The sequence below is a fragment of the Vigna angularis genome, chromosome 9 (assembly GCF_016808095.1).
Source record: "Vigna angularis cultivar LongXiaoDou No.4 chromosome 9, ASM1680809v1, whole genome shotgun sequence".
Classification (NCBI taxonomy): domain Eukaryota; kingdom Viridiplantae; phylum Streptophyta; class Magnoliopsida; order Fabales; family Fabaceae; genus Vigna; species Vigna angularis.
The window spans coordinates 5774301-5800255 of NC_068978.1; the positions used below are offsets into that span (position 1 = coordinate 5774301).

The following is a 25955-nucleotide window of genomic DNA, read 5'->3' on the forward strand; positions in this document are numbered from 1 at the left end:
ATAAACTGATGGCTCACTAAACTATTTGAATAACGAGTGATGGTTGGATTTGTATCCGACTTAATGATTATACTCTACAATAATTTTATTCAATTACTATTTAAGATATAATATCTCTTAAACTATTAGTAGTTACTTCTTAATCTTCAATTATCATATATAAGTCTATATTTAAAGTTATCTAACCAAGTTTAATATAATTTTTTGGTTGTCTAACAAAGTTAGTGTAATAAATCACTCATGATATAGTTCTTGAATTCCTTAATTGGACTCGTGATATAGTTGAAATAGACTACTGCAACCTCAATCAACACTTCCCTCATGACTGTTTGATCTTAAGCTTCTTCCAAATTCAATCTTTTATTGGATTTTTGTCAAGATAGAAATAAATATCTCTCATTTATTTTCAATTTGAAAAAACAATTCAAGTTCATCTTTTATAGAACTAAGCATGTGTTTAGCTACTAGGAAGTTATAATTTGTAAAAATTGGTTATTGTCCATATAACAAGTGACAGGTTTTTCCAGAAAGCACTATTTAGCAAAATCCCATGTAAGTAATCAAAGTATTAAGAGTAATGTTACATAGGCCATTTAGCATTTCTTTACTTAATTATATGTTAGAAATTTCTAAATTTTATAAAAATATTAATGTATTAATAAATAATTTTGGAATTTAGTGTGCCAGAAATAATTTATTACTCTTTTAACAAAAACATCAAACAGATGATGAAGCCACACACTTCCACAATTTACTTCCATAAATTTTACTTAGACCAAAAATTTTGTATAAAAATGACATTAACGTCAATAAAAATATCTAATTGAATAAGTATTAAAATTTAGTGGAAAAAATAAAAAACCAAAATAAATAATTAAAATAAAAATTGGGATGAAAATTTTTGTAGCCTTTTATTTATTAAGAAGATTCTATATTTGAGAATGTGTTATGATAATAATGATTATTTAAATGTGAAAAGAAAAAAATATACACTTAAAATGAAAAAAAAAATGTTAAACAATTGCAGATTAAAAAACTGAAATAGAAAACTGCCAATACAGACCAGACACTGGTATATGTTCTTCTTCTTCCGACGAGATAAAGAGAAGAACAATGGCGGAATCAGATACGTCAATCCGAAACACGCAGATGAACCCCATCGATCACCTTCCCCTCTGTCTCCTCAGATCCGACACGGTCCCACCCGCCCCTACCTTATCCGAATCAACCGTCGATTTCCTCCCTCACTTCTCCGGCTACTCTTGGATCGCTTACGCCGCTTCTTCTCTCCTCGTTGTCTCCCACTTTCCTTCTCCTATTTGCCCTTATCAATCCCGCATCGGCCCCATTTTCCGCCAATCCTTTCAGCTCTCAGCCGATCCCCTCGCTGCCGTTGCCTGGTCACCTCGTTCACCCTCCTACGGCGACCTTGCCGCCGCTGCCGATAACTGCATATGTCTTTTCCACCACAACTCCACCGCTGCAAAAGGTAACTTCGACTTTCCACTCTCTCTTTGCTTCATTTGCTGAAATTAATAGCTTCAATTACTCATTTCGTCTTTATGTTTGCATAATCTTTACGTAATACGTGTAAACACTACTCGGTGTAGTTCCTACATACACTACACTTGCTTATTTACACTTCTCTTAATACGTTTTAGTCTCCACAATTCTGAATGTCAATGACTTGGGCGGATTTAAGAAGTGTGTATAGAGAGACCAACACGAGTAGTTTTTAGCTGTAGGGACTAAAACGTAAAAATTGTGTAGGTATAGGGACCAAATAGCAATTAAACTAATTCAACGTTTTAGATATATTATGGGCTTAGTTTGTTGAATTTTAATGTGCTTGTGGGGACAAGTAAATTGAATCAACAACTTTAAGCTTCTACTGAGGGGGAAGGGAGGATGGTCCTTGAGTCGTAATATTGAGTATTTGTTCACATGTTTATGATTATTATGTTTCATTGTTTACAGTCGCTCGTTTATGAAAATGCAAGTTACATAGGTCATTTTGAATAAATTTCTAATATTTATTTATAGGAGAAGAATGGAAAGTGAACTGAGTTTCTATGTAAGTTAAAATATACTTATGCATTCATTTAACTTATATAGAACTACTCTCATTTAACTTGTTCAGAAGCTGAGGTGTGTAAGTTGGTTTTAGCTCATGGGAGAAGTTCAGTTCATTTTAATGTTTTGTTATCTTTTCCTTTCCTTTAGTTTGTGAGTTTTGGCTTTTGAGAACTGGTTCAGCAACATTTTAAGGAAGGGGAGATTTCAGTGACCATTCCAAGGTTGCCTTTTGGATAAGGGTTAGTTCAAAGTGAACTCAATTACTCAACGTTTACATGCTTTTTAATGTCTTCCGTATTGTCCGGAGTAAAAGACAATTAAATAGGACCTCCATGTCTTGTAAAGTCTGTCAACACCTTTGCAAGAGTTTTTCATAAGATGGGGTTAATGTCTATTTTGGAGAGGTTTAGATATATGAAGAGATTGGCAATCTTAGATGACTTGTTTTTGCTTTTCTTGTTTGAGCTTTGTTTTGTTTTTGTTTCTCTTTGGAGGATGTCGTGTCCCCTGTTCTAACACTTCTTTAGATCCCGTTTCTAATATATTTATTCTTATTACAGAGAAAAGGAGAAATTTTACATTAGGAAGAGTCTTCTCTTTTATTAGTTCTATATATTAAAAACACAATCTTGTCACTCATATTCAGGTTCTTTTTGTTGGAGCCAGAATGCAGTGCTTGTACAACATACGAAAGTTGCAAACATCAAATGGACAGGATCAGGAGATGGAATCATTTCTGTTGGAATGGAGGTGGTTTTCTGGAAAAAGAGCAACAAATGTTGGGAGGTTGCTTGGAAGTTTAAAGCAGATCAACCCCAAACTCTTGTTTCTGCAACGTGGTCTATTGAGGGCCCTTCAGCAACTGCAGCACATCCTAGTAAAGAACAGATTGAAGGGGCCTTGACCAATGAGGAAAGCAAATATGTGGTTGTATGTCAAAGCAACGGACTATCTGAATATTCAAAAGTCAAGCTACATCATCCCCTACCTGTTGTAATGATTCAATGGAGACCATCAAGAGAGAAGTTATCAAACAGATACGGTAAGTGTTCAGTAAGGCATGTATTGTTGACTTGCAGCTTAGATGGGACTGCAAGGTTATGGAGTGAAATTAATAATGGAAAGGCCAGGAGAGTTGGGAAGGACATCAATGATCAGAAAAATGCTGGTTCCTCCTTTTGTGTTGTTGCTGTCATTGAGATTAATCAGACGTTAAATGGAACTCTTGGTTCAGATATATTTGTGAGATGGGGGGCAGAATTCGAGGGAATATTTAGAACTGGTGAAGAGTCCAAACAAGTTTTTTCCAAACGATTTGAGTATGATGTCAGAAATTGTGATTGGATAGTTGGGTTTGGTCCTGGAATGTTGCTTAGCTTTTGGGCTGTCCACTGTCTTGATCATGTCTCCCCACTGAGATTTCCCCGAGTTACATTATGGAAGAGGCATGAACTCCACAACCACGACATAGCAAATGTATACAAGTTTAACTCATCTGATTTTAAAAATGCGATATTTCTTCAAAAGGTTATTTTAATGAGAAATTGCCTTTCTGGTCCACCTATTATATGCTCAACACTTCAGCTATTGTCTTGTAATTCCTTAGTTTGGTCAAATTTCCGTATTTTAACAATACATGATGCTGTGGAGAACTCCATTGACAATGCTAACACAGATAACATTTCCCCCTATTTGACTGGTGGTGTTTTGAACTTAGATGGTCATAGTGGGAAAATCTTAAAGGTTTCTATTCATCCTTATACATGCAAAGTTCAATTTGCTGCTTCCCTGGATTCTAATGGACTGCTTCTTTTTTGGTCACTTTCTAACATTTCAAACTGCATTTTGAGATGTCCAACTTTGGTTCCTACTATGGAACTCTGTGGAAAGCTTGCCACTCAAGACTCATGCTCCTTGTACACAAGCTTGACATGGGCACCTTCAATACTTGGTGACAAACTGTTTTTTTTTATGGGACATACCCGGGGAATTGATTGCTTCATTGTCAATATTTGTCGAACCGAAGAGGAAAACATAGAATGTCACTACTTATGCACTATTCCTTTCAATGGTCATGGTCCTTATGAAGACGGGCCTTTAGATATCTTCACAATTCCTTTGAACTCCACCTGTGACAAAACTTTTTGCAGCAGTAAACTTATGCTCTTGGCAGTATGGATGGGGAGATTTCAGGCCCTATCATGGGAAGTTAGCTTGCACTCATTTGACATGTTGACAAACAGTTGTGAATGCAATTTTGATGCTAAAAGCATTGATGACTGTAGTGTTTGGGCGTTTGAAAGTACATTTGCTGATAAAAAATATTACGTTACTGTAAATCCATGTTCATGTGAGTTTCCAAGTTCCAATGATCTAGTTACTAGTTTTGCTGTGGCTAATCCAGGCACTGTAAGCCATATACAACAAGAGTTTGGCTTTGCAAATGATCTTTGTAGTAACTATCCTACATACATTATGGTCACAGGGTCCTCCGATGGCATCTTGAAACTCTGGAAAAGTATACCAGGGAACTCATTGACACAACACTTGCCATGGGAACTTGTGGGTGTGCTTGTTGCACATGATGGTCCCATCAAGGGTATATGTTTCTCTGATTGTGGTGAGAAGATTGCCACAATCGGTCATGAGAGCAATTCCAATGATATCAATACCATACATATATGGGATGCTGTTCCATTAATCAGTGCAGGGACTTTTATTTTGGAGGATAAAATAAAGACTGATAGTGATGTTATTGCTCTAAGGTGGTTAACTTTAGGAACTGGGGAGTTATTGCTTGGAGTTTGTTTGCATAATGAATTGCAAATATATGCTCCCAAGCATTGTATTGGTACAACTTTTTCAAACTCTGTAAATTTTCCAAAAGTGAATATATGGGTTCGCATTGCATTTGCTCACTCTTCCATTCCAATTTATGATTTCTTATGGGGACCTAGAGCTGCAGCAGTGATGATTCATAGAAATTACTTTAGTATATTTAGTCATTGGTTGTTCCACATGGATAAAAAGCAAGGGAGTAATTTTCATCCATGTGATTCAAAGCCTAATGCTTATAATTGTGAGGATGAAATATATGAAGACGTACTTTCTGCGGTTTTTACTGAACACATTGGTGCTTTCATAGAACAAACAAATGGAGACAGTCAAGTAGATTTTAATTCTGTGGAGTCCATAAAAAAAATCAATATGAAGGACAATTCCAGTAGCTTGTTCTTGGCCAAGGAACAATTGAAATTTGAACTTCTAACCAAGGTTGGTTTATGGAGCATCTTAGAAGTAACTGAGATAATCAGTGGATCCTTGCCTACATATCACCCTGATGTACTACTTACTAATATCAGTTCAGGTAATGGTTGCGTAAATTGTTTTCTTTAAGTATGACTGATGACTCAATTAGTGTACTCAATTATGTAATGGGAATGATAACATGTTTTTCATGTATTTTATTGTTATTATTTTTAATGTTTTCAGGAAACTGGAAACGTGCTTATGTAGCTGTGAGGCATCTTGTTGAATGCCTGACTTCTACGTATGTTCCTAAAAGGAGACACATCCCTAAAAGAATTTGTCTTCCAAATATTGTATTATCTAATTATCTCGAAGGCTGTATATCAAAAGGTTCCCAGGGTAAGGGATTTCAATGGGGTGGGGATTCGGCATCAATCACATCAATTTCACAGGCTCAAAGTAGCCTGTTCCCATTTCCATATCATTCAGGCTCCAATGCTGAAAATGATAGCATTTTCTCAACAAAATCTGAGCTTAATGGCTTTATTGAATCTCTTGAGAAATTTCCTGATTTACCACTTTTGATTGGCGTAGAGAAGACACAGATTCTTGCTATTATTGATCTTCTTAGTGAAGTTAGTAGTGCACACTCATCATCTGCATATCAGAGTCTTGATGAACCTGGGCGAAGGTATTCATGATCGTATTTAACATTTGTGTGCTTTCTTGTTATAATTTCTTTTTATCCTTTATATTTTCTGTTTCATAAATCATACACAAAAATTATTGGAAGTATTAAAAAGTGAATTTTAAGCTTAATTTAGACTTAGAAAACGGATTTATAAGATAAAGAATATCCTCACTTATATAGTGTATTTTGGTACTATCTATAGTCAATATGGGACTTGGGTTTTTTTCCATTACATTCTCACAACACTATTGGGCTTATGACATGGATAACATGGTAAGTGGTTCTTTTATTGGATATAGGACAGACTCTGATAGATTCAACCAGCATTACAGAACACACAAGACAAGTTCTTGGTAGATTCTTATTGAAACAACACGGATTCTGATAGGTTCCTAATCTGGGAACCTAATCAAGAACTCCCTCACAGTCTCTCACACCCAGAAAACAGAGAGAAATATGTGGTGAATTGTGTATTATTAACAGAAAGAATAGTGTGTGTATACAAGATCCAGAGGCATAACCCTCTTCACAGGTCAATGGCCTGTTAACAAACCATGTACTCAAAAACTGCCTTCTAACTATCCAAACAATTTATTTATACAATTCCTCTACCTTCTATCCTAATCCCATTTCCCATTATACCCTTATATCCCAAATACCCTATATCCTAACAGATTCTGCCAGTGTTGTAGAATACAGTAAAACACCAAACACTGAAGGACTTTCGAGTTGTCCTCAACCCTTTACTTCCTAGAAAACATCAACAACCTTTTCCTCCCAAAACACTGACTATTTATAATAGCCAGTTTACATGAAAAAATGACTTGAAAAGGAGAATGATTTTTATTATTATCATTCATATCTATTACATTTTCCTTACACCTATTTGTAACAATCCAATCCTCCAAAAAAGGAAATAAGGAAAAAATATACTGAAAAATAAACTAGAAGATTCTATAGATATATTCTCTAATTAGGAAGGTTTTTCTCTAATTACAACAAACTGAAATATTTACAAGAGGTTATAACTGTCATATTCAGTTATACCTCTTATCCCTCTCCTCCTATAAACAATTCTAAACCTACCAGACTCACATATTGGAAAGTGGTTTAGTTCTGACTCAAGCCTATTAAAACCCAAATGGCACATTAAATGCAATATATAACTATAGATAAATCTCATTTTATAAGTTAGTGTGTGGAGATATAACACCTGCTAAAAATAAAGTCAAACATATAATATATAAGTGAATGCAAATGTTATCTTATAAGTTGATTTTATAAGATTGAGTTAGGCTTAAACTATTTTGTAATAGGAAACTATCAATGAAGTTTCTCCCAATATTTTAGTAAGTGGGTTTATGCCTCAACTATATAAAATTAGCTTTAAGGAGAGAATTGCACCTCACTTATATATTATAACTTGGTCTTATTCCTAGTTAATGTGGGATCTCCCACACTATCAAACTCAATGTGAACAAAAGGATATCCTGCAGTGGACCAGGATAAATGAAAAGTTAGTAGATATTATATCATTACAATCCTTGGTGGAAAATTTGGAATAGAGAACAAAATGTAAGACCAAGTATATGAGGTCTTCAATTGAAGACCTACTTCTGAATCTTTGCATAGAACTGGAACTCTCTTTAAATATTATCCACTTTGAGTTCATTACACTCAGATGGGAAATGTAATAGCAAGTAAATTGACAAGCTACCCAAGCTTTCATATTACATTTTGCATTTGAACGTCAATGGCAAAGCATCTGAGGTCACTTTTTGTATGATATCTTTTAGCATGATCACTTTTTTAAAATCATTTTCTATGCATTTACATGAGAATTATTAAATTGTAAGGTCACTTGAGATTGGAAAATATGTAAAATGTTTGAGTCCAATGATTTCTTGGCTAATTCATTTATGTATATGTATATCGGTAGTGAAACAATAAGTTAAGCAATTCTGACAAGTAAACTCTTTTACATATGTTAGACAATCCAGACAAGGTCTTGCACAGGACTTACCTTAAGACCTGTATTTGGGTCTGGGTAGATTCTTAAGTATTCAGAGGATGTGTTGGCTACTTTAAGTTTTTGCCATTCTTAACATATGTTGTGAGAAGGGTTAATATAATTTTCTTTCTAATAGAAGTATAAGAAGAAAAAAAGGTCAATCATATGGGTTGTTTCTTTTTTTCTTTTCTATTAGGGTAGTATTGAAGGGGAAATTTTTTAATCTGATTTATACATTGTCAGGATTTTTCAGACTATCAATATGCCAAGCTTCTGGAATCATGTGATTTATGTTGTTGACAATGTGTCCTTTGCCCCTTCGTGAGCTATGCATTCTGTTAATATTCTTACCATGGAGATTCAATACCTGTTAATGATATTATTAATGTCAAAATTCTTCAAAGATGGCTGTGGAACTGCAAAAATATGATTGCCAATTGCTAATGATGATTATAAGTGAAATTAGATGGTATATCTTAAAAGCATTTGGTGGTGGTTGGATCTGATGTGTAGATGTCTGACTTTTGGTAGTTGGTACATGAATGATGTGATTTCTAAACTTTTCCTTGTAGGTTTTGGGTTGTACTACGGTTTCGGCAACTGCTTTTTCTCCGGAAGTTTGGTAAAGCTGCTTCTTTTGAAGAGTTGCTTGTTAACTCAAGATTGTTTGTATGGGCTTATCACTCTGATAGCCTAGATAATTTATTTGGTTCTGTCATACCCAATGAACCATCGTGGCAAGAAATGCGTGCTTTGGGTTTGGGCTTTTGGTATGCTAATATACCTCAATTACGTGCAAGGGTAATGCTTAGTTTCTTCTCCATATTCTATAACGGGTAACGAACATGAAACAAAATCTTGGAAATTAAAACCTTAAGTTTGTAGCATGTGTGCTGCTATATCTTTTAAGAGTTTACGTGACCTACTGTTATTTTTTATCTAAGATCAAATTTTGAAAGAAAATATAGATTAGTTATACTTCAATTCCTCACTTACAGACATACTCTCCACAATCTATGTATAGTTGCTCAAAATACTAGTTTGCCTGCTTATTTAAGAAGTTCCATATCTCATGAATTCTACGCATTTTTTTGTCATTAATGTTTGGCCACAAAGATTTCACCATATAGTTAAGGTTTACATGCAGTGCATCACGGTTTAAAAAATTCCCTTTAATTTATTAGCATGGAAGAATGAATTTAACATTTTGTGAGAATTATCAATAAAAGTTAAAATAAATTTAAAGACATCTAGGTATATATCTAACTAACTATTGATAGTTTGTACTTGTTAGATTGTATTATTAGCCTTAAGAATGAGCTCGACATTGTAGAAAGCTATTTTTAAATTATTAATGCTTATGGAGAAATTTTATTCCTGTAGTATTGAAATGTTGAATACTATGTAATTTTATGTCCAAGTCTATAGGTCTGGAGGGTGTCTATGCAAGTGGCCCAATAATGGATCTAAAACTTAGTTCTGGCTTAAGGCATAACTCAATCCCATAATCAAGCTCTTGCAACGAGGGTTGCCTCTCCTTTATATTATACTATTTTTGCTGTATCACTAGTAAATATTGGATCTCCAACATACCTCTTATACCGAAAATTGAACTTCTTGAATGTGAAGTTTGCAGTACTTGACATTTGTAGATAGTTTGATGTTGATCCAATAAAGGTGACCAGTGACCCATCCCATAAACTTTTTCTCTTTTGTAGCTCAAGAGCATTTTCAACAAGAGTTGCTTAAGAATAAAAACATTGCTGATAAACAAATTGTTGGAAAACAGTAGTAGGATGCTGCAATTAATTATTCTCTCATTCATGCTTTTGAAACAATACATAGGGGTTTAAAAAGAAACAAACTATTGTCTAATTAAGGTACAAAATCTCCTGAAATAAAGTCTCTAAATCAGGAGATATCTACCCAATAATACCTGATCTTAATAAAAGGAAATCTGCCCAATAATTACTAATCCTAATCCCTTAATTTTAGGGATTACACATAATCGCAGGATTACATATAATTGCTATATTAATTGTGCAATAAATTCATCACATATTCTGACACCCCCTCTCAAGCTGAGGAATAGATATTGGTCATTCCCAGCTTGCTTATAAGATCTTGGAAGATAGGGCTATTGAGACCTTTTGTTAACACATCAGCTACTTGTTGCCTGGATGGGACATACACCATGCATAATAGACCTTCGTCTACTTTTTCTTTGATGAAGTGTCTATCTATTTCAATGTGTTTTGTCCGGTCATGTTGAACCGGATTATGTGCAATTTCTATTGCTGATTTATTATCACAGTACAGTTTCATGGGACCCTTCAAATCAACTTTCAAATCATCCAGAATAATTTTTATCCATAATAATTCACATATTCCTTGAGCAAGTGCTCTGAACTTGGATTCAGCTGATGATCTAGACACTACATTCTGTTTTTTACTTCTCCAAGTTACTAAATTTCCACCCAGGAAAGTACAATATCCAGTAGTCGATCTTCTATCAATTAGAGATCCTGTATAGTCTACGTCGGTGTAGGCTTCAAGGTTCAATTTTTCATTCTTCTTGAATAGGATTCCCTTTCCGGGAGTGCCTTTTAAGTAATGTAGAATTTTGTAGGCAGCTTGAAGGTGAGACTCCTTTGGTTCATGCATAAACTGACTTATTACACTTACCGAATGGGCAATATCTGGTCGGGTATATGCCAAATATATTAATTTTACCACCAGCCTCTGGTACATCCTTTTTTCTACTTCTGGTTCATCTCCAGATTTACTCAGTTTGTGATTAGGGTCCATTGGAGTTGTTGCGGGTCTGCATCCAATAGTCTTTGTCTCAGCCAACAAATCGGTTATGTACTTTTGTTGGGATATAAAGATTCCTTGGGTAGAGTATGCTACTTCAATTCCTAGAAAATATTTCAGTTTTCCAAGCTCTTTGAGATCAAATTCTTGGACTAGTCTTTGTTTCAATTTTTCCTTTTCTTTTTCATTATTCCCAATTACTATAATATCATCCACATACACCAAAAGAACTGTTACCTTCCCCTTTTCTGAATGTTTTATGAACAACGTGTGGTCTCCTTGGCTTTGTTTGTAGCCAAATCCCTTCATAACTTTTGAGAACCTCCCAAACCATGCTCTAGGAGATTGTTTCAGTCCATATAGTGCCTTCTTAAGTTTGCACACCTTATTTTGTCTATCTCCTTCAACCCCCTATGGGATATTCATGTAGATTTCTTCCTCTAGGTCTCCATGAAGAAAGGCATTTTTAACATCATACTGTAGTAGTTTCCAATCAAAATGAGCAGCTAAGGATAGAAGAATCCTTAGAGTATTCATTTTAGCAACCGGTGCAAACGTCTCTTCATAGTCTATTCCATATGCTTGAGTGTATCCTTTGGCCACCAATCTTGCTTTGTATCGTTCAAGTGACCCATCAACATTATATTTTCCTGTGAATATCCACTTACAGTCAACAATATTCTTTTCTTTGGGTTTATCCACAATTTCCCAAGTGTTATTCTTCTCTAATGCTGTCATTTCCACTTGCATAGCATCTCTCCACTCTTTCTTTGCTAGTGCTTCAGTAATATTATTTGGTATAACCACAGAATTCAAGTTTACAATAAAGCTTTTATGGTTAGCTGATAATCTATCATAAGAAACATAATTTGAGAGAGGATAGAGAGGTTTTTTAGTGCAATTTCTAGCACCTTTTCGGATGGCTATTGGAAGGTCAATCTCATTTTCTGGTTCAGGTATTTCTTCATTTTCTGGTGCAGAACTTGGATTGGATTCATGGACTTGCATCATCTCTGGAATTTGCTTTCTCCTGGTGTAAACCTTGTTAAATCTTGGAGGATTGTCAACTTCTATTCGAGTTGCTTCAATGGGGAAATCTGTATCCAGAGCTTCTGATCCTTGTTCAGAATTATGTTGTATAGTTGGAGGCTCAGATCTGTTGGTTGTGATATATGGCAGAGTTAAGAACTCAGTATTTTCATGAGGGTCTTCTAGACATTGTTCTGTAGGATTGGTTTTGTTAAAAAAAGGTTTAGTTTCAAGAAAAGTAACATCAGCTGAGATATACCATTTTTTAATGATAGGGTCATAACATTTATACCATTTTTGTGTGGCTGAATATCGTAAAAAAATACATTTAACAGCCCTGGGATCTAGTTTATCTCTAGCTTGAACAGGGACATGTGCAAAGGCTGTACATCCAAATATTCTAGGAATCAGTCCATTTGATTTCTTAAAGTGAGGAAAGAAATTATTTAGGACTTCTATTGGACTCTTATTACTTAGGCCATGAGAGGGAAGTCTATTAATAAGATATGATGCAGTAAGAACAACTTCTCCCCAATAATTTTTTGGAACATTCCCTTGAAAAAGAAGAGCTCGAGTTATATTGAGTAAATGCCCATTTTTCCTTTCTGCCACTCCATTTTGTTGTGGGGTATAAACACATGAAGAGTCATGGATGATCCCATTAGATTGGAAATACGAGGATATGGTTTGGTTGAAATAATCTCTAGCATTATCGGTCCTAAACCTTTTAATATTAACTCCAAATTGAGTTCTAATCATTGAGTGAAATATGGGAATGATAGTGCTGACATCAAATTTTTGTTTAAGCAAATAGAGCCAAGTAACCCTAGTGCAATCATCAATAAATGTTACAAACCAGCGGGCCCCTGAAATATTTGGTACTGTAGATGGTCCCCATATATCACTATGAATCAATTGGAAAGGTTGAGAGCTTCTATTATTGCTGTTGGGAAAAAAAGCACGAGTATGCTTCGCTAACTCACAAGTTTCACAATGAAGTTTTGAGATATCTAAGTTTTCATACAAATGAGGAAACATAAACTGTAGCACCTTCAATGATGGATGTCCTAGACAATAGTGATACAACCATAGTTCATCCTTATTTGTTATACTGTGAAGGGATTTTGCTTGGTTGGTTTGGGATTCTTGAGATACTTCCAAGTAGTAAAGACCATCTTTTTCTTTAGCAAGTCTAATCCCCCTCCCCGAGTCCTGTTCCTGAAAAACACATAGAGATGGGGAAAACATTGCAAAACAATTGAGATCAGAGGTTAGTTTCTTTATGGAGAGAAGACTGGTTGAGTTTGGGAACATGGAGAACATTTTTAAGCATAAGGTTGGGGTTTATTTGGATATTACCATATCCTGCAACAGTAGCTACTGACCCATTTGCAACAATAATTTTTCTATTACTTGGTGAGGGTGTATAAGAATGAAACAAGTGGAATAAATGTGTCATATGATTTGTAGCTCCCGAATCCACAAGCCAAGAGTTCACATTATATGAGGTATTCATACAAGAAGTTTTACCTGAGAAAACAAGAGAACATGATCCAGAGGGTTCCTCCATATTCCCCAATAGCTTCTTCAATTCCTTTATTTCTTCCATATTGAAACTGTCTAGTGATGGAGATTCTTTAATCTCTATTTGTGTTACGTGCACTTGGGACTTTTGTTGTCCGCCACGATTCACCCACTCCTTTCCTGGAGGTTTGCCATGCAATTTCCAACATTTCTCCCTTGTGTGTCTCGGTTTCTGACAATAGGTGCACCATAAATTATCTCTGTTTCCTTTCCATAAAGAATTAGGAATTTGCTCATTTCCTTTCTGCACCAGTTCAGGTTTGGTAAGTAGAGCAGACCCATCTATTGGTTGAGACTCAAGCATTACACTCCTCCGACTTTCTTCTGCACGGACAATAGATATGGTTTCTTCTAGTGAAGGAGTATCCTTTCTCCCTAGAATTTGCACTCTAACCTGATCAAATTCAGGATTTAGTCCTGCAAGAAAATCATACACACGATCCTTCTCTATGAAATTCTTCAAGAGGATTGCATCTTCAGCACACTTCATTTCAAAAACTTTGTAGTGATCAAGTTCCTGCCATAGATTCTGCAACAGTGCCGCATATTCTGTGATTCCTCTGCTTTCCTGTTTTGTGGCTGCAGTTTTTATTTTGATTTCATATACTTGGGCATCATTGGCTTTAGAATATGTGCGGTTTATGGAGTCCCAAATATCTTTAGCTGTATTAAGAAACATACAAGTGTCGCTGATGGTAGCTTCCATGGAGTCCCACAACCAAGACATAATCATGGAATCTTTTTCATCCCATGCTGCAAATGCTGGATCCTCCATGCTTGGACCATTTTCAAGGAGATGAACCAGGCATCCTTTTCCCTTGAGATAGGTTCTAACAAATTGGGACCATTTGAGAAAATTTTTTCCATCCAACCTGTATGACGCTCGGAGACCTTGGAGTTCTCCATTTTTGTGTGAAGGACTAGAGACTTCTCTACTTGATGTAGCACCAGACATTGTAATCGGATGTTAGGTTAACACAGCGGAAAGAATAATAGCAGCAATTAAGGCTGCCCCTTTTTTTGGACGAGAATGGCAATGAAGGCCAACAATAGTTGAGGAACGACAATGAAGGCCGTGAGACAAAAAACAAAGACCAGGGCTCCAGGAAAAACCTAGAGCTCTGATACCATGTTGGAAAACAGTAGTAGGATGTTGGAATTAATTATTCTCTCATTCATGCTTTTGAAACAATACATAGGGGTTTAAAAAGAAACAAACTATTGTCTAATTAAGGTAAAAAATCTCCTGAAATAAAGTCTCTAAATTAGGAGATATCTACCCAATAATACCTGATCTTAATAAAAGGAAATCTGCCCAATAATTACTAATCCTAATCCCTTAATTTTAGGGATTAAACATAATTGCTATATTAATTGTGCAATAAATTCATCACATATTCTGACACAAATGAATAATAATGTAGGTCTCTAAGCAACTCTTCATTTTCAAACAACTTATGAACGTGAGACCCACATTAAAATACTGTTTTTATTCATAAGGAACTCTTATTGGGAGATGCTCTAATCAAACTAATGAAAGCTGTTCAAGTTTATCTTGAAGATAGCCTTTTCTCCTTAATTGGATACAAATCTTTATGCTACCTTTGTTATGGACCTTGACAATTCAATTTGGATTTTTATATTTTTTCTCCTAAAATATATATATATATATATATATATATATATATATATATATATATATATATATATATATATATATTTGTAAGTCTATTTTTTCCTGCTGAACCAGATGTTGAGACTTGCATACCTTTGATATGTTCTTTGATGGAGAATATTTTAGTGTCCTTTTACAGTTATACACTCTGTTGGGAGTTGGGACCCTGGAAAGTACTTGTGGTGTATACGAAGTACCAACTGCTATGATGAATTAAAATGTGTTTATCAGGGGTGAAAATCCAGCTCCTCCTGTTGATTTCTTTTATTCTATATTTCTGCTGATTGCATGATGTCATGATGTTGCAAGAAAACTTGGGATTTTTTGTCTGCTTTGACAAAATTAGAGCATGGAAGGAAAATTTTTATTCCACTATTTGTTGGTTTATCTATTGTTTATGAGCTTGTCTTCTGTAAATTATTGTCATAACTCATAATATCTTATTTTATTACTATTTTTCGCATTCGAACAGTTTTAATACTTGCTTTGTTTTACTTGTTCTAGATGGAGAAATTGGCAAGAGCTCAATATTTGAAGAACAAAAATCCAAAGGATTGTGCTTTGCTGTATATTGCATTGAATAGAATTCAAGTTTTGGCCGGCCTTTTCAAAATCAGTAAGGATGAGAAAGATAAGCCTCTGGTGGGCTTTCTTTCTCGCAATTTTCAGGTGAATTTTCTTACAAATCTGCAAGAACCAGTGTTTTTTATAATGTTTCCTTTTTCATCAATGCCATTAAAGGACTTTGGCCCCATTTAGAAGAACTTATCAACAACTTATTTCAACTTACTAAAATATCATATGGTTTTGTCCGTAAGATGCTTTTAGTGTATTTTCATAAAGTCTCCAAGGTAGCCTATAGTAAAGGCATATGCAGAGCTTTTGTAAGTTTTTGTATGTTACCTTTTACAATAGTGTGTGGTGGTGAACTTTATATAGTAGTATACTATTTGAGTATACTTGTGAATGGTGAAACTTTTTAAGTTTATACCATAAATTTATTGGTTAATGATATGTTAACACATAATTTTTCACAAGATTTTGACACAGCATACGAGTCATTTTCTCATTGGGTTTAGAGTAAATTAGCACAATATCAAATAAATAATGAACCAAAGAGAAAATAACACTGTCCTGTGTCAAAATATTATAAAAAAATCTGTGTTAAAATGTCTTTTTCCTAATGTATTATCCACAAACAGAAAAAATAGTTAAATTGAGGCTAGTAATTATTTATTAGTTTTTAATCATGATTCATTTTTTTAAAATGAGACAATATCTTATTGGTGCTTGTGTAGTTGGGGATCCAAACATGTCAAACTTATGTAAGAACTTAATAACGTGTATATCCAAAGCTTATTGAATTTTAAGCACTTATAACTTAAGTTCTTGTATAATAAGAATTGATTGAAAAATATCAAGATATTTTCCTGAACAGGTCCTTAGTAAACTTACATTAGACTGATAAAGTCATGAGGATTTTAATTGTTAGTCATTGTTTTAACGTGACTTATATAAGCATTGAATTCTTATCCTACATGGTGTTTTGTCATATTAATGTTTTTAAGTCATTAATTCAGCCATAATAATTTTATCACAGGATGAGAAAAATAAAGCTGCTGCTTTAAAAAATGCTTATGTTTTACTGGGAAGGCATCAGCTGGAATTAGCAGTTGCTTTCTTTTTGCTTGGAGGTGATCATTCTTCTGCTATAAACGTTTGTGCTAAGAATCTTGGGGACGAACAGCTTGCCTTAGTCATTTGTCGACTTGTTGATGGCCACGGGGGACCTTTGGAGCGTCACCTAATTACAAAGTACATACTTCCATCTGCAATTGATAAAGGAGACTACTGGCTTGCAAGCCTTCTGGAGGTGCCAAAAATGTCAACATTAATTTATTCCTAAAGACTTTCTGCTATTTTCTTCATTGTTTAGGGCTTGCTTAATACATGTTCATTTACCATGGACAGCAAGCTTCCTTGATCTCCACTTCAAAACAAGTGATTACTATCAACTTTTTATAAAATGCTAGATTTTTGTTGACTTGTTATAGATAAGATACAAAACCTTTTAGGGTCCAAATGTACATAAGATAAACATGTTATGGGTATGGAGCATTTAGTTCCTGATGATTTTATGATTGTGGCAGCATGTCTAGATGACATTGCTTATAGGGGACTATGGAGTCTACGCTAGTAATTATAAATTCTGCTAACATAAAATGCTAGATTCAATTAAATTGATTTTGTTTAGCTTATATGATCTACTGACAACCGTTATTTGTGGTTCTTATTTCCGTTATATGTACATTTTTCTCACAGCCCCAAGAAGAAGCTGGGCTGGCTGACCTAACTAATATTTTTCCTTTCTCAGCCTAGGGTATGGCTGTGGCTGATATTGGTCCAGTCTGATTAGTTTTGGTGAGGTTGGCCTGATTTATTTTTTGTACCCCATAGAGTACTTGTATTTTTATCTGTCGTTGGCTATATTCTTCTTGCAGTGACATGCATCATACATGATCATAACTCTAATTAGATGTCTTTGTTTTGCAGTGGGAAATGGGTAATTACTACAAATCTTTTCATAGAATGCTAGAGTATTCAGTCCACCCTGTGCCTCCAGAGTCCACTGTCATGTCCAATTGTGGTCATTTTCTGGACCCTACCATTGGTTTTTATTGCCAAATGCTAGCAACAAAGAATAGCATGAGGAATGCCGTTGGGGAGCACAATTCTGCAATTCTTTTAAGATGGGCAACTTTGATGACAGTTGCTTCCTTAAAAAGAAGTGGTAATCCTGTAAGTTAAATTTATATGATATTAATCAATTACAAATTAATTGAGTTTTGTATGTGCATATAAGAAAAACAAGTTTGCTGGAACTACAGATCATCAAATGAATTCTAGTGATGTCAAAACTCAAACCATTTGCTCATAGCATGTCTTAAGCTCTGTTTATCTTGTACTGGTTGGTTTGAAAACTTTGTAGTGTGTACTTACTGAACCTCTCCTAGCCTTATGTGTAGGAATGATACAAGTTTTCTGCTATTAAAAATGGAGAAGTCAGCTTCTTATTGTACTGTACTTTCCTAATAAATGCTTTTTGCTGTATGTTTCTTGGGCCTTTTCACGTAAATATATCCACCTGTTCATGTCAATATAGGAAGATGTTGTGATGTTTTTTTTCTGCCCATTCAAGTACCTAGCCATATTAATGAAAAGAATTCTGAGAATTTTCAACCAATTCTACGATCCTAATTTTTAAACTGGTGTTGTTATTCATCAAGTTAAGTTTTCCTTGCAGCAGCTTTAGATTAATTGTTTATGCATTATTACTGGTCAGTAATTATTCATAATGTTGTCATGTTTCAAGCTTGAAGCATTGGAGTACTTCTCATCTTCACCAAGCATGCCTGGGACTGCAAATCAAGACAGTGAATTAGGTGACAGTCATGATGTGCTGTCTGATACTCTGATGCCTTTACCTAGAAAATGCTCTAACTGGTTGTCTGCTAATGTTTCTATGCATCTGGAGTTCCATATTAAATTGAATTTGGCACTTTGCTACTTTTCAAAATTGATAAGAGAGCATCCAAGCTGGCTTGACACTTTTTCAGAATACAATGAAGAACCTTCTGATTCTGACGAGTACATGAAGTATTATGAGAAATCAGTGGAAAGTTTTAAACAAAAGTTATACAGTGGGCTTGCCCTATTTGAACAGAGGTTTTTATTGGCTCCCCACTGTCTAATCGGCATGGTATACTTTTCTGCTCCAATTTTTCCCCTTCTGTATGTGTTACTGTTCAGCAATCTACCTCTATGACAACTCTTTAATTTCCCTATTCTGCAGATTTTACTCTTACTTTGCCATCACGGATCATTGTGCATTGGGTATGATATGACAGATGGATATACTCAAGGAGAACTGTCTCAAAAGAAGAGTGATATGCTTGAGGATTTCAATTTATATCACTCTAGGATTACACCCCTCTTTAAGACTGCCGAAGAAGTCTCCTTTTTCTATTCAAGATTATTTTGTGCCTGCAGCATGGAAAGTTCTCGACAAGATCTGCTTATTGATGGCAAACCTAAGTTTTTGGATGCTTCGCAGTGCTGCATAGAAGGTGTTTTTGTTTCATTGTGGTTTTTAAAAGCAACTTTGAGGATCCAGTTGAGTTCTATTAGCAAAGATCTGATCAAACCGCTTCTTGATATCCTAGATTTTTATGAGTACTATTTGCTTTTTTCATTAGCCTGGCTTCAGAAAAACTCAGAAGTGCTTTTGTATATGGTTGAACCATTCTTTGTTGCACAATCTAATGGCCGCAATCCTTATGATGTTGATATGGTGAATCTAAAGAAGCTTATTCCAAAAATTGGACAGTTGTTGGCTCAAACTTCTTCCATACCTAGTATACAAAACCTTCAATTGTCTGAACATGATATAAAACATTCAATTCCTGATGATGAAAGATGGAAGATTTTAGGGACCTGCTTGTGGCAGCATATGTCTAGATTCATGATATCAAATTCGAATTCGGTTCTTGCCAAACTTGAAGATGGTAATTTGTCTGGTCTTTTCCGTAGAAAGTATGCTTATGGAGAGTCTTGTATCATCAATATGGATTCTGAAAGCATTAGCTTGCCAGAGAAGATTCGGATAGTCTCATATAGCCTATGTGATCTACTGATAACATCAGCTACTCACATCTCTTCTTATCATGTTAAACAACATGCAGAGTTTCTGTGGCAGAAAGTAAAGAATGATTCGAATGTAAAGACTCTTGAATGGTTAAAACAGAAATCTGAATTTAGTCAGAACCAAAACCTGAATGTTTTGGAACTGGGGAACAGGAAAGATTATTCAGTTCATCAGTTATTATGGGATCACAGTGCAGATCCCAAATTGATATTTGATTGCTTTGCACAGGAAAAACTCAATTGGCCAAATGATTTGGATCATATGCACAGTAAGGGGTGGAATGACTTGTCAATGATTATGACAGGGCTGCATAACACTGATGATACATGTGGTGACGAATTTAATCTTAGATCTTCTAATCATGAAGTTGGAACTCCTGTTAAAGAAACATCTCTAAATGGTCATCCTTCTGCAGGATCAAACAAGAAAGATATAACTTCCACAAATTTTGCAGTTTTCCAGAGTCCAAGAGAAATGTACAAGAGAAATGGGGAACTTTTGGAGGTGATTTCCCCTTCTGTTTAATCATTTTCATATGGCCACATATATGTATATAATAAGAATGACATTGTTGCTGTATTTGAGCAGGCATTGTGTATAAACTCTACTTGTCAACAGGAAGCTGCAGTTGCTAGCAACAAGAAGGTTTGGATCTTAATTGATGTTATTCTGAAGTTTTGGATGCTTGGATGTTAAATTTTTCATTGCCATGCCTGTATGCTTTATGTAGAGAAAATTGTATAATTTGTTTGCACATGGGGTCTTTTGCTATGGTTTCAGCTCAATCTTTTTCTCTAGCCTTTTTTATGGGCTTTAGGATTCTATGTTGAGTTTATTCTTATGAATGGGCATTGAAAGGTGGAGCCAAGAATTAATTCAGTACTCAAATAGAAGTTCAATGAATTGATAATCCTGATTTTTTTTTATTAAAAATATAGTTTAAATTAAAAATATTAAATATTAATTATGAACATGCAAAGTATATAAATGTCTTTGTTTTTGTTTATCTAATTCAGGGTATAGTGTTCTTTCATCTGGAAGATGAGACACCACACAGTGGTAAATCAAATGGTCTTCTATGGGCCACAGCTGACTGGCCTCAGAATGGATGGGCAGGTTCAGAATCCACCCCTACTCCAACATGTGTTTCTCCTGGTGTTGGACTTGGGAGCAAGAAAGGGGCACACCTTGGGCTGGGTGGAGCAACTGTCGGGGTGGGCTCTTCAGCTTGGCCCAGCAATGACTTGACAGGTGCTGGAGTATTAGGAATGCTTGGTTATGCTGAGATTGGTGCCTCAAGATTAGGTTGGGAAATTCAACAAGATTTTGAAGATTTTGTTGATCCACCTGCTACTTTGGAGAACATAAGTACCAGGGTTTTGTCTAGTCATCCAATGAGGCCATTCTTCTTGGTTGGTTCTAGCAATACACACATTTACTTGTGGGAGGTAGGGAAATTCCTAGTTGCTATGCATATATGGTAGATGCGGATGTGACTGTATGTGTTTTTATTTGTATAAACAAATGCAGACAGTTCCCCTCCCCCCATGTTATGGTTTCTTCTTTTTATAACTCCCCCTCCCTAAAACACAGATATTTTGTATATAATATCTGGATTAGTGCAGTTATTAATTTCATACGTGGACAATAGTTCAAGCTTATGACTAATAGGAAGCTTTATAAATACAGTTCAACAGAGACAAAGCTACTGCTACATATGGAGTTCTGCCTGCTGCCAATGTCCCTCCACCTTATGCCCTTGCATCAATTTCAGCCTTAAAGTTTGACCACTTTGGACACCGGTTTGCCAGTGCTGCATTAGATGGAACTGTCTGCACATGGCAGCTGGAGGTTGGAGGAAGGAGCAATGTCCGTCCAACAGAATCATCTCTTTGCTTTAATGGTCATGCTTCGTATGTGCTTTCTCTTCACCAACTTTCAGTTGCAATTTGCTGAGATATTGATAGATTTTAGTACTTCAGCTGATATTAAAGATATTATTCATATTTCATTGTCAGGGTAGGCATTTTTGCCGCGTTTGTTATCCTATGTTGTGGGTGTAGTTATGTCCTAGAAATGAATGACAAGGCTGGACTCGACAGCCTGTCATTAACGGTTAAAACTGACTTAATATTAAAATTGCATCCATTATCAGGAGTGGTGTATTAGCCATTTGACATGTGTTTATCACTTTGTTGAACTAGTTTGATTTTATATTTAGTTGGCATGTGATTTCGTTATTTTTCCTCAATAAAGATTCATTCTCTTATTTAAATGCAAACTATTTTACTTATGATTTCAGGGATGTCACTTATTTTTCCTCCAGTGGATCGATAATAGCTGTGGCTGGATATAGCTCTAATGGTGTTAATGTGGTCATATGGGATACTTTAGCTCCACCCACAACTTCTCGTGCATCCATTTTATGTCATGAAGGTCTGTCTCTAAATTAGGTTGATCAATGAATGTTTATACATGTTATGTATTATAAACAGGTTTAACTTACTCCCAAAAGCTGGCATAAGGGGGGAGGATTATTATTATAGACATTTGAACCATGAAGTTACTGGACGGGACATGTGTCAGTGGCCTGACATCAAGACTGGATGCTCTGATACTGGAAATGAACTGTCTAACTCCCAAAACTAACCCATGAAGGGAGGATTGTCCAACTCTTATACTGAGTATTATGGCCTTATTTTTAGTCAATGGAGGACATCTCAGCACCATCAGGAGTATGAAGTTTGTAGAATTAGACATCTTCCTGTGACCCAACATTAAAACTGGATAAATTTGTGGTAAAAATAGGTTGGCCCATCTAACTTCCAAAAGCCCCAGGTCATGCAAGGGGTATGATGGTCATATTCTTAGATTGTGGGACATCTTAACGTAATGATCTAACTATTCCAGAAAGATAAGAATGAATGCTTTAATAATTCAATAACATCTCTAAAACATCGCCACACTAGGTCCCTTGAGCTTCACATGTAGATAGGTCCCTTGAGATTGACATGTAGATAATGTATGGCCATCCTAACTTCAGTTTAATTTCAACTTTTTATTTGAAAAATGGTGGTGGCAGGGGTTGAACTCTTTACAATTTGGTTGTAGAGATTCTAGGCTATGTCATGAATCAACTTTCTAAAGCTTAAGCAGCTAGGTGAAGGTACAGAAATGGTTTTATATTTTTATAACATGTCAAGATCTTACTATCCTAAGCTTTTAAACTTTTGGGCAAAAGCATATGAAGGATTTATAACAAGTCCTTTGGATTTAGCATAGTCAAGAGGCCCTCCCAGCCTTGTACTGAAATTTAACCACTATATAGAAGAACGGAGGCCCCAAGTATCAAGCTCTGTAGAGTCTAGACCACAAGGTCATTAAGTTGATGTTTTTGTACGATGTCACGAATCTATGATGCTCAAAGATCAAATTATTGGGAAAAATCACATAAATGGTTCCTTCATCTAACAATAGCAGTAAGTTATATAATTGAATCATTGAATTTGCTTGTATCCATATCAAATTTATTGAAATTGGGAGGGAGTGGAAAATTACTGCTAATTAAACTTTTTTTAAAGAAAAATTAACTTGTATTCAGGTTTGAATTGGGGTTTGCCTCTTGTCCGTAAAATCTGTAACTTCTAGTACTGAAATGTTCCTTGTATATATTTTTTCCGAGGCTGAATTATGTTTTAAGGTTTGTCATCTTTTAAAAAGGGGTTTATGTCCTGTTTCATGTATGAAGATTGCCCATGTCTTATCACATTCCAACCTTACCTCTTACTATTTTGAAGGTGGTGCACAAACCGTGTCTGTTTCTGATAATCATGTGGGGAGTGGTTCTGTATCCCCCCTTATAGTGACTGGTGGTAAAGGTGGTGATGTTGGACTTCATGACTTCCGCTATATAGCTACTGGAAAGGCTAAAAGGCACAGGCGTGCTGATAACATTGCACAAAGCTCTGCCTCATCTTTGGCTCGTGACAAGGACCAGAATGTAGAAGGGATGCTTTGGTACATTCCAAAGGCTCACTCAGGTGAACAAAGTTTACTTGCCCTTTTAGTTATGAATTTATTCTTTTTCTTATGATTTCTGCTTAAACTTTATGATCATAGGGAGTGTCACAAAAGTAGTTACCATCCCCAATACCAGCTTGTTTTTAACTGGAAGCACAGATGGAGATGTCAAACTCTGGGATGCCCAGAGCACAAGGTTAATACATCACTGGTCAAAGATACATGAAAAACACACTTTTCTACAGCCAAGTTCTCGTGGATTTGGTGGTGTAGTGCGGGTAATTTTTTTCATAATTTTATATTAAATTTGAACGTTTCTTAATGCGCTTAAAACCAAATTCACCTATTTTAAACATAACAAAAACTCTCACCACTGCTAATACCTGCTGGCTGTGAAAATCATAGCTTCTTTAAAGCTGATGCCGTGGGTTGTTGTAGTTTAATCAAATAGGTATAGTCCATCAGAGACAAGAGTTCTCAAGCTAATACTGCTAGCTTAAATTGTCACAGGCTGCTGTAACAGATATACAAATTGTTTCCAATGGTTTTCTTACATGCGGTGGGGATGGAACTGTAAAGCTGGTGCGGCTTGACAATCACCTGCGTGGCAATTGAATTTAACTATAATACTTCAGAGATCCTTTATGTTGATGACAAACACTACCATGCTGCAAAAGCTCATGACAATGGTCATTATTGGTGATATGCCATCATTTCTGAATTACTGGCTTCTTTAACAACTTACATACCAAAGTGAACATTTCTGAAGCCACCATCCATTTTGAAAAGGATTCTTCATTGGTAGTGTTGGTATGTTCAGATGTCCAAAAATCTGCAACTTGGCCTAGCCATACATCCCGTATGATAAACTTCTGATGCCAGTCGACCTCATTGCTTCTTTGAACAGATTGCATGGGTTCATATTGATTCGAGTCATTCCTTGTGCATTGAACAATATTTTAGTTGCTGACCGTCATATAGTATGTTAAAGTTATGAATACCTTCGTGGCTGCCAACATTTTTTGGTTCTTGGTGTATATTACCTGTTTGAATTTTTTGAGGAATGAGTATAGTATATACACATACGAGGAAGGAGCTCCTCTTTAGGTTATTTTTGTGTTAGACCTCTAGTGACCTTTCTTTTGTTTCACTTGTTGTCATACCTGGCATTTTGTATATTTGAAGAAATTTTGTCAATGATATCAAGAAAATTATATTTACCTCCTTTATAGGTTATTACAAATGACATATCTCTATTATTTTTTTTTATATAAAATGACATTCAGATATAAACATTCGTTTCTCTTGTATTTTTAGTAACACTAATTTTTTTTTTATGTTTTTAATAAACAAACATTCATTTCTTTTATTTTATTTAAAATAACGTATCAACTAAAGCTTCGATAAAGATTTATAAAAATTAAAATTAAGGTTTCGTCTATTCATTAATAACTTAATTCAGTCCAAAATAAAAGTTCTCTGAAATCTAAGAATAAGAGATATTTGACTAAGGAGAAAGATTGTATAATTCCCGTAATCTCGATCTCGAATAATATCAGTTTTGATACATAGAGCGAATGAGACATTGCCAACAAAACTTCTGAATTTATGGAGATACAGAATAACATATAAGCTATCATGCTTGCGTAGCATATGTTTCATCCTTGTTTGAATAAGAGCAATTATATTTTCCAATATCATGATTTCGAGAATGTCAATTGTTTGATAGAAGAAGATACAAGTTTGAGTGAGTTTGTCATCAAACTTCAGGAAATATACGGAAAGTTAAATAATGCATACAAAAGTGTTTGCAAATTGTCCACTGACCATGAAAATCAAATCCACATCATGAAGTCTCAAAGCATATCTCAAGATATTTGCATACCATTTACTAATTGAACAAACTATTATTAATACTAAAATTTTAAATTTAGTTTACAATAATGTGAGATAAATTCAGCTAGATAAAGTTTCCCGTAGAATATATATTCATCGTGTGTAGTCTAATATATTTGGATAAGATTCTCATGCGATAAAATAATCTTTTAATTTTCTAAGGTAACATAATATATTTTCATAAACTTAAATTCTACTTAATTGA

At 35.1% G+C, this 25955-nt stretch overlaps 1 protein-coding gene across 5 annotated transcripts; it reads left to right on the top strand.

Moving 5' to 3' along the window:
• Window positions 1-1024: 1024 nt before the first annotated feature.
• Window positions 1025-25074, top strand: LOC108319251 (uncharacterized). 5 transcript variants are annotated; one of them, XM_017550317.2, is made up of 17 exons: window positions 1027-1489; window positions 2723-5443; window positions 5569-6016; window positions 8600-8828; window positions 15634-15798; window positions 16730-17002; window positions 17683-17928; window positions 18503-18889; window positions 18983-20165; window positions 20250-20338; window positions 20423-20479; window positions 20851-21282; window positions 21524-21747; window positions 22137-22270; window positions 23632-23874; window positions 23954-24132; window positions 24365-25074. In XM_017550317.2, the coding sequence occupies exons 1-17, from the start codon at window positions 1114-1116 to the stop codon at window positions 24467-24469; spliced, it is 7491 nt and encodes a 2496-aa protein (XP_017405806.1). In that variant the 5' UTR covers window positions 1027-1113; the 3' UTR covers window positions 24470-25074. The 5 variants fall into 5 exon arrangements, with proteins under 5 accessions (XP_052724156.1, XP_017405806.1, XP_017405805.1 ...); XM_017550316.2 differs by having other exon boundaries at window positions 18983-20338; XM_052868198.1 differs by having other exon boundaries at window positions 1355-1489; window positions 2743-5443; window positions 18983-20338.
• The last annotated feature ends 881 nt before the right edge of the window (window positions 25075-25955 follow it).